At 36.1% G+C, this 9,533-nt stretch overlaps 1 protein-coding gene across 5 annotated transcripts in view; it reads left to right on the forward strand.

Moving 5' to 3' along the window:
- RIPOR2 (RHO family interacting cell polarization regulator 2) overlaps positions 1-9,533 on the forward strand; it is a 3,249,967-nt gene that overhangs the window by 2,369,385 nt on the left and 871,049 nt on the right. For all 5 annotated transcript variants that reach the window (XM_044067082.1, XM_044067086.1, XM_044067083.1 and 2 more), the window contains one exon: positions 6,876-7,066. In XM_044067082.1, the coding sequence (XP_043923017.1) occupies positions 6,876-7,066 (191 nt within the window). The remainder of the gene's footprint in view (positions 1-6,875; positions 7,067-9,533) is intronic.

The following is a 9,533-nucleotide window of genomic DNA, read 5'->3' on the forward strand; positions in this document are numbered from 1 at the left end:
ACTTTCATCTTTACATTAATAAATAAAATAAAATATTTTGTATTTGAGCCATGGCCAAAGGTTTAGACCCCTTTTCTGCTTCTTTGTATAAAGTTTTAAATTTCCTGGTGGATTTGTTTCATTCTGAACTCAGCAGCTCCACTATCACGGTTCATTTAGTGGTCATATTTAACTTTCATGTGGGTATGGAGAGTACACCTGTTGCATCCCTCAAACTATCAGAAGCTTTTCTGAATGGTACTTCCTCCTTTGACCCCCTATTAGTGATCAGGTTCCTTCTTGGCATCTACCCCTACTTTTATAAATGTTGACTTCTCTCTGAACCAGCAGCTAAAATGGATTTGAAATTGTTGTCTTAAAAGACTGTTTTTGGTAGCCAGTACTTCTGCAAGGAGGGTTTTGGAAGTTGAAGCATTGTCTTGCATGCTTCCTTATCTTATTTTTCATAAGGACAAAGTTCCTATATGTACTTGTCCTTCATTCCTACCTGAAGTGGCCTCCGAGTCTAACTTAAACCAATCCATCTGTCTGTGTTCTGTCCCAACTCCAGTAACACAGACAAATACTTGCTCCACTGTTTGGATGTTCATTGTCATACAGGATTTTATTTGGACAGAATTAAAGCCTTCAGAAAATCTAACAAGCTTTTTTATTTTGTTTCTCCATGGGTTAGTTGGGCAGCCCTGTTTTTTAAAGTTACCCTGTCCAGGTGGCTTTTTGATTGTGTTTCCTTTAGTTTACTTGGTGAGAGACATGTCCTACCTGGTAAGCTTAGAGCCAATTCTGTTGTTAGATCAGCTGCCTTTTTTCTGAGGCCTCATTGGATATTTGTGAAGCCGCTACTTGGTCTAGCACTCATACATTTGTAAGTCATTACAAACTGAATCAACAGTCTAGATCCAGGTCTATCTTTGGCTCCACCATTTTGCAGAACTTTCTCTCTTGATTGCCACCCATGTTTGATTGGCTGGGTACTCACTCTCTCACAAGTTGAGATGGACAGTAAAGGCAGCATCTGATATGAAAGTTATGTACTTGCCAAAATACTAGATGCGTGTTGTCTCCTTTCATCCTTCTCAGCCATCTATCCCACTGTTCCCCCTTTCAAACTGACATTGTGTGAGACATCTCTGGCTTTATGCAGACCAGCTAGGGCCTGCCTTTTGGGATTACTTGTGTAGTTCCTACCTTTCCCTTTATCCCCATGGATTTTCTCTATCTGTTTCTTAGAAGTATAGTAAGGCATACTCGATATGAGGAGATTAAGGGGGGCCGTTTCTTATGGGAGAGGAGGTGGAGCTTTGGAGCAGACCTCAGATCTGATAACTTACAGCTTGAGACTTGCAGCAAAAGACAACACTGATCTAGTGGTTTGGTAAGTACATGACTTTCATTTATGCTACACTGTATTAAAGACATAGTGATCAATTTTCAATTCAACACTTGTCTTTTGCTGAAAAATGGTAAATTGAAATTCAGCCACAGAACATAACAGGGGACATGACCCCCAAAGCCTCATGTAGGCATGTAGATAGCATTGCCTGCTTTACCCTCCTAACTTTATATAACCATATTTAGGAATGTACTTTTTTCCCCTTTCCATATTAGCAGTAACTGTTAAAATAATTAGGATAGCTCGTTTTGATAGTTTGACTTGAAAACATAGGCATGTCTTTTGCTTCAGGAATCTTCATACCTTTTTTCTCTAATTGTATGGTACAGCCAGTTCCTCAAATCACCCAGTATATAATGATAGTTGGAACTGCTAATTGTCCCAAAATGTCTTTCTACTCTTGCATTCCACTGAGTACTGCAGCCTCGATACTATTTTTATGCTCTTTTCTGAACTAGAACCAGACACCTATGTAAACTTTGAGCAAAATGTAAATCTAAACTGCACAACTGATATAAGGACTATGGGATTAAAGTAGTAAAAAGGACAGAGACCTTTGGCTAGTGCTTATTGCAGAATGGTGGGACTTTTTGGACAGTTCAGAAAAGAAATCAGCATATGGATTTTCTTGTTTGGGATAAGAAAAGACTGAGTAGAACATTCATGACAGGAGGTGACTACAGTACTTGATATGAATTCAGTTTATTTTCAATTTCTCCCATGCTTATAGTAATTTCTGAGTAGGTTGTTGCCTTGTATTGCGTATTCTAGCTTTACAGTTGTAGATAATGATTGCTAACACAGAACCAATACTGTATAGACATACATTGTATATATGTTGCTATTATGTTTGTACCAGCTATACTGTTCTTAAGACACCTTGTTTGTAAGATGTTGCTGTTATGGCAGATAGTTTGGTAACAATCTCCTTTGCAGCTTACATAAATGGCTACTCCATGTGAATCACAGCATGAAGTCAGTGACATTTGATTAATTTCTTGATTTCTTGTCTGATATTTCTAGGTTTAAAAAATGTATGCAGCTGTCAGGAAATTTGCATTGCATAGGACATTAAAATAACAAAAAAATAAAATGTTTTCAATTTCTGCCCATGTTGGACATTTAATTTGAGTGCATCTTGGATTTTCTCTTATATAACAAGTAAACTTTACTTCCTAGCCTCTTTGAACCATATTGTTTCTCACTAGGCATTTGGTTCAGTCCACAAACTTTCATCTTTTGACGGTCCTTACTCCATCATGATCATGGCAAGTTTTTATGGCTGAAACAGGTTGTCTTTCATTTTTGTCTCCAGGTCTTTTGTGTTTGCATTATTTATTACCATTTTGAATATTTTGTTTTCTGAAGTGAATTTTTATATTATCCCATTTTATGTAGTTCTAGAGTAAACAGAAATTTGAAAATAGCAGTCGTTTATAGTACTTATAATGCCTACACAGCACAGTACTTCATCCTTTGAAGCCTATAGTTCAGTCATTTCACAAAAATGTGAGAATGGCACTTGAGCTCTCTTCTTTCTGGAAAAAAAAACATTCAGATCTTTGTGCAAATAGAATAAAACCCTTGCGAAACAGGTAATATTTTTAATGTCTTTAAAATATTTTTTTAAAAAGTAAAAAAGAGCAGATGAAAACATAAGGAAAGAAGAGTAAAATGTCTGAATTGTACTGTCTTTATAAGTGAAAGGTATAATTAGATCAGGTTTCCATTTACAAAGATGAATATGCAGGCACAGGAACCACTACTCTGTGTATGCCAAGCTCCTGTCTGTGTTTGCAACAGTCATTGTCCATTAGCAGCTAACACTGAACCCATCAGCATTTCAGGCAGGAGCTCCAGCTTTGTAGCTGTGCGGTTTGTATTGCTACTGGCTCCCCAGCAAAGTCCAGGTAATCCTTCAGTTGATCCCCAGAATTTAATTCATGTTCCCACTTTTGTGGGTTACCTCCACTGAATAAGGTATTGTAGCTGATAATCTGGTATTTCTTCCTTAGCATACACTTTGGTACACTCTGCTGTACGTGGATAGTTGCCAGTACTGACACCTCAGAAGGACGTGTGTTGATACTTCAACAGCACTTTCATTGAGTGCTGTATGATCGACGTAAAAAGTGAAACAAGTTTTGACAATAATCGGAGCCAAGTTTAAAAAAAAAGAGGAGCAAGCCACCCTATACCCCCATGTGGGAGGACACCCCCAAACTTAAATATACGTACTCCAAGGTCTTACAATAGTGGGGGAAGAAGAAAATTACTGTTGGTGAAACTTGTTTCACTCTCTTTTTTTTTTTCCTGGTGATCGTACAGCACATGAGAACAGTGCTGCCAGTGGATCAACAGGAATCCCAGATACTTGTACTACTGCTGCTAAACCAAATGTTCTTTTTTCCCCCTAAAGAATTCTGAATAGAATCTGAGAAGTTAAACTATCTTTACCATTATAAAACATCCATCAACAACCAGTAAAATGATAACTTGCACAGCTTAACATGTTAGCTGGTATCTATTAACTGAATCTCTTTACAGGTTCCACCAAGGACAAGTTATGGTCCAAGTGATTATTTCTGTGTTTATGGCAACGGTACTTGACATTTTGAAATCCTGTCTTCAGCCTAGAAATGCAAGTACTGCAGTGTTGCTTAGTCACCCTACTTATTCCAGCATATGCTACATCAGTTGTTAGCACACACACATTGTTAAATTTCAAGTGGCCATTTCTATTCTCTACATTCAAGATTGTTCATTACCTGATGCCATCACAGTCACCAGCATTTGAATCTGTTATTTCTATCCCTTCATGAGCACTTCCTCTGTTTTATTTTTTCCTTAGTGCTCTTCACTGTATCTGACTTGATACTGCAAAAGCTCAGCAACAAAGAAAGCACAGTAGTGTAATTACGTATCTTTTTAAAGATGATTTTGAACATATGTGGGAATGCCGCCCTACCATCCCTAATGTCCAGTGGTTGCCTTTTTTGTAAAGTACTTTTATTGGCAGACTGAGGTATGCATTGGGTGCATAATAATCATCCATGTGTTTTAATAAATAATGAGGCAACCATTGTTTTATTATAGAAGGCTACTTCATGGCCAGCAACTGGTGAAGGTATGAAGGAAACCATTCCCTTTCAGTAATGAATCCTGCAAAGCCAGCACTATAAAATAGTGGTTCAGGCTGAACCAAGCTGCCCAGATGCTGGACAGTCACTGCTGTATGGGGCAGTGCTAATGTCATATAGGAAAGAAAACTGCTGCAAGAGGCAGTCTGCTGGTACTGTGATCAGCCACAAGACTGTACCTTGTACGGGATGCTTTCTCACAAACTGAAATGTAGTTAGCTTCTTTCAAACTTTCTTGAGTCATAGCATTGTAATAAGAATCTGTTTATACTTTTATCCATATGTATTACCCCTATATAATATAAAAAACTATTAAAGTAGAGATATAAAATGTCACATATTTGTAGTGTAATAGAAGGATTGTAAGCTGTTTAAATTAAGAAATTACTTTGCCAAATGAAGCAGTGTTGAACCATTGTTTATATACACTTGTTTAATTCTGAACTTGGGTCATTTATTTTTCTTCTGCATAACACATGCCTCTGCCAAAATACCTGAACTGTGTTACTTTCTAGGATATGGCTGTATTTGGTCATTAATCACTGATTTATGTACCAGCGCTGCAATAGTTAATAACATCAGCAGAGCTAATTTTGACAGGCTTTTGATACATATCCTGAATATTGGCTGACCATATAGAAATGCCATATTCGTGAAATTGTTAAAACTTTTCCTTTTCATAAAATAAGCACAAACTGTAATATTTAATGTATTAAATATATCTGTAGAGAGCTTATGATTGCTAAATGGACTAGAAAACAAAACATTAGTGGTCATGATTGCCAAATAGACACTATTTATGTAAATTTGTAAATTGCAGGTATCGAGAAAGTTCACTGCACTCAACATGACCAAAATTTTTCCTTTTTTTAGGGAACTTTAACAAAGTTATATATTTAAATGTGGATTTAAATATCTGTGGTTCTGCATCTAAAAAGTAATTAAAGCACCAGCATTTGTTTTGGTTGTTTTAGTACAACTTCTTCAAGCCATGGGAATGTATCTTAGAAGTCACTTAAAGGTTGCAGATTGTGTGTGCCTTGAACCTCTCATCATGTTCTGTTTCACAACTGTCATTGGTTCCTTTTAGATTAAATCTATAGATATAGCCGTACCACCAACAACTGCACACATTTTTAGATATCGAATTCTAAGGTCACCATACCTCAATGATGACATTACTGTACTATTTGCATTTTACACATTTTCTTAATTTTGTATACCATGGGATTAATCAGTTAGTAATGCCCCCACAAAATTCTGTAACTGCCAAATAAAATAAAAGTTGATCTATATTAAAACACAACAAGTGCACTGCATGAGTTTCATTGTAATATTTCACACTGTTTGTAGGTTGTCCAGATGCTACATTTATTTGTCACTTTGTAAGGTACATTTTCATAATAGTTTGAGTAAACTGTTAAGTTAGCACATTTATTAACACTATCACAAACCTGTTCACTCTGTATCAGAGGATGCCAGAACCTGAAGCTAGCAGTATTCTGACTGTTTTAAAAGATCTTCATTTATATGTAGCATTATCTATGAAAATGTTAGAAGATATATATGTCACCTTTCTGAAATAAATATTGATATATTGTTATTTTTAACTGCTTATTGCTGCAGAAAGTATAGGGTAATGGGAAGTTCCTTATTTTGTTAACTGTAAGTTATTTTAAAGCTAATTTAAAGTATATAATAAAATTATGTAATTTACTAGGAAATGCAATTGTTTTATTTGATAATTAAGTAGGCAGCAAGGCTTGCAAACTAGTCTCTGCCATTTTTCTTCAACCACTATCAGAAATATTGGGGATTTTTTTAGAACTAGTGTGGGGAATTCTGAATCCCATTGGAAGCATCAGATGTGTATGGTTTGCATGTATTTAGTGTAAGTATTAAAGATTAATCAATGCAGATGAATGTGTTAAATAAAATCTTGAAGTTAGACTAAATATTTGTGAGTGGATTTATAGCCATTTAACTGAGGAAATCATAAACTGTATCCCTTTAAAAATCATAGTATTATAGTAAAGTTTTTTGGTTTAGATGTGGCTGCTTTAATTTTTGTGACTGGGCAAGAAAAGATACATCTTGCTGTCCTATAATATGCTGAACACTGCATATAGAAGAAAGAGAAAAATGTGCTAATAGTTAGTTAAGCCTTGTGTTTTACTTTCCAATATTTAATTTTTCAGTACTGATGATTAGGATGTAGCTTGGTGGTAGTGGGTAGGGAAGGAGTACAAGTGTACACACTTAAACTGTTTTCAGTATCTGTTTCATACCTTTATTATTCATTTAATGTTGTTGGATCTGATTGGTTTGTTCTGCCGTTGCAGTGCAGGCCAGCTGTAAACCGAAGCAGGTCATCCAGTTTAAGTCTGACTGTTGAAAGTGCTTTAGAAAGCTTTGATTTCCTAAACACCTCAGACTTTGATGATGATGATGGTCATGACAGTGGAGATGATGGGGTTGGTATTGGTGGCGGTGCTGACTCTGTATTCTCTGAGAGTGACACTGAGAAAATCAGGTAAGTGGGTGTGTGAAACTAGCATGCACACAGCTTGCTATAGATATTGGACTAATGTGCCTGTCACCATCCAGATGGGAGATAACTTTTAGGCATTCCTACGTCAAGGGAGATGCACAGATATAATCAAAAATGTAAACAGCTGAGGACCTTTGAAAAAGCTGCACAATAGAATTCTGGAATCGTATTGTTGTGCAACATAGCCTGTAAAATTTATATATCATATTCTTTGTCCATGTGGTGCACTAAATAAAATTTGAAATGCATAATTGAAATAACACCAGTTAAACAACTGTTCCATGTAGTATCTTCCTTGACATAGACATGGATTTTGCTTTCCATTTTGTGATCTAGTGACTAATTCATTTATTTTCATGTCTTTTTCTTTAGTTCCTACTGTGTGTGCTGTGGATTAAGCTTGTCAATAGAAATAGATTGACTAATTTAAGCAAAGTGGTGTAGGTGTCCTGTGGCATGTAAGAATGATGGTTGGTGTCCTTTGGGTGGCTGAACCTGTTCTTTTGATTTTGTCACTTTTAACATTGTTAGTTTCTCTCCCTTAATGTGAATATTGTGCCATCACCTTGAAAATAATGCAACTTTTGATGTTGCATAAAACAGTAGTTATACTTAACTGTATTACAGTACTTGGAAATTAATCTGCTGCTGTGTTCCTGTACTTAAGTGTTGGACCCCTTACAATATATGGTGCTGTGTACTGTTAATGAAGATGCCAATATACGACACTGATTGTCTTGAGCACAAATTATGAACTCTAATTGTAATTAGTATGTCCCATAGCATAAGCAGTACTATTAACATATTTATGGAAAAAAAGACTGAATTTGCTGGGAGCAGATGTTTCTGCATTATGCGCTGTGGATTATTGTTTCCAAAGGAACATGTGCTACAGTAAAGTATACACATGCTGCTTGGTTATTATAATTAAAATGGTAGTAGTGGATTATCTAGATATAGTTTAAAAGTCATCATGACAATTGCACTGATATCCTTTGCAGAAGTAGCTTCAGCTTTTCAACTAGGTAATCTCAGTTGCCTGTCAAGAAAATAGAATAAATGTTGCCATGGATTTTGGCTGTTGTACTGTGAACCAAACTACATTCCATCCGACAGGCTGTATGGCAGGGGTACAATTAGTCCATGATAAATTCAGCTGCGTAATTTTTCTGGAGGTACTTTTACATGTGATGTTAATTTTCAGTTTGAGAGTTGCCTCTTACATACCCAGCCAGAAATAGCCTACTTATGAAAAAGTTTCCCACTATATCATTGTTGGTATTAGCATTCACTTTATCTTCCTTTCAGGATATCCTGAAATAGCTGCTCAATTCAGGTCCTGGTTAGGAACAGAAAAGGACCATTTTATTCAGCCAAACAGGCTAATCACAGCAGAAAATAGCAACTGCCTCTTAGCAGATGATATCCCTCTGAGCAGAGTTTAATTTCCCACATGTAGCAACAGTTGTTTTTGCTTAGAGTCTAAGCATTGCAAAGTTCATTCTTTATAGTAGTTTCATATCTGTGGGGTTTATGGTTTCCATTAACTGATCCATTTAACTGTCACTAAATATATACATTTCCTTATAATTTGGTGTAGAATGTGGGCTGCCGGAATGCTAAGTTGTAATCACCTGCACTGTTATACTAGCTGCTTGCATCTTCCATGTGTCATAGGATTATGACTGTTTGTAGACTTCCATTTTGTTCCACAGAAGTTAGGATCCTAACTGGTCCAGTGTTGGCAGAAAGTTTTAATTACCTTCTAATTTTGTTATTGGTACTCAAGTCACATGGAGATTGTATGTTCTAATTCTAAAAATACTGTACTTGAAGGATGAGTTGCTGTTAATCTAAATGTAGTAGGCAAGGAAACATAGTTAGGACTGCATGCCAAGACTGCTTGGCTGTCTGAGTCTGTGCATAATACACATCTTATTTATGTTTCACCCTCTATAAAAATGTTACACCTTTCCAGTGCATTCTTCACTTCATTAGCTGTTTTCAGTGACACTACCATTGTATAAAGCTGTTTGTTATCTAGCATCCTTTCTGTAATCAAATGTAAAGCCCCCAGCTTTCCTGGCATTATGGCATGGAGCTGCTTGTAGAAGTGGAATTATGTAACATCTTACTGCAGGGTAAAGAAATCAAGGATTTTTTATGTGGAAACATTAAAGAAGTACTTTCAAATGAAGCACATTGTTCTTTCCCTTGTGTGAGATGTAGTCTGAAGCTTTTCCCTCACAGCAGCTAGCCTGATGAACAGATTAGTTAATATCTTTATAATGTTTGAGTTGCTAAAAGTGACAACATACAATTGAAAAATTAATGTCAAACTTCAAAGAAATAATTGCATTTGTCGTCTACCGAATATGCTGTAGTCTATAGGTGCCATAACAAGAAATTTCTGTGCTATTGCAGCCTTTAAAACTGTTACTGAAAGCTC

Source organism: Protopterus annectens, chromosome 3.part1, assembly GCF_019279795.1.
Source record: "Protopterus annectens isolate FY-2018-M chromosome 3.part1, PAN1.0, whole genome shotgun sequence".
In the NCBI taxonomy this organism is placed as follows: domain Eukaryota; kingdom Metazoa; phylum Chordata; order Ceratodontiformes; family Protopteridae; genus Protopterus; species Protopterus annectens.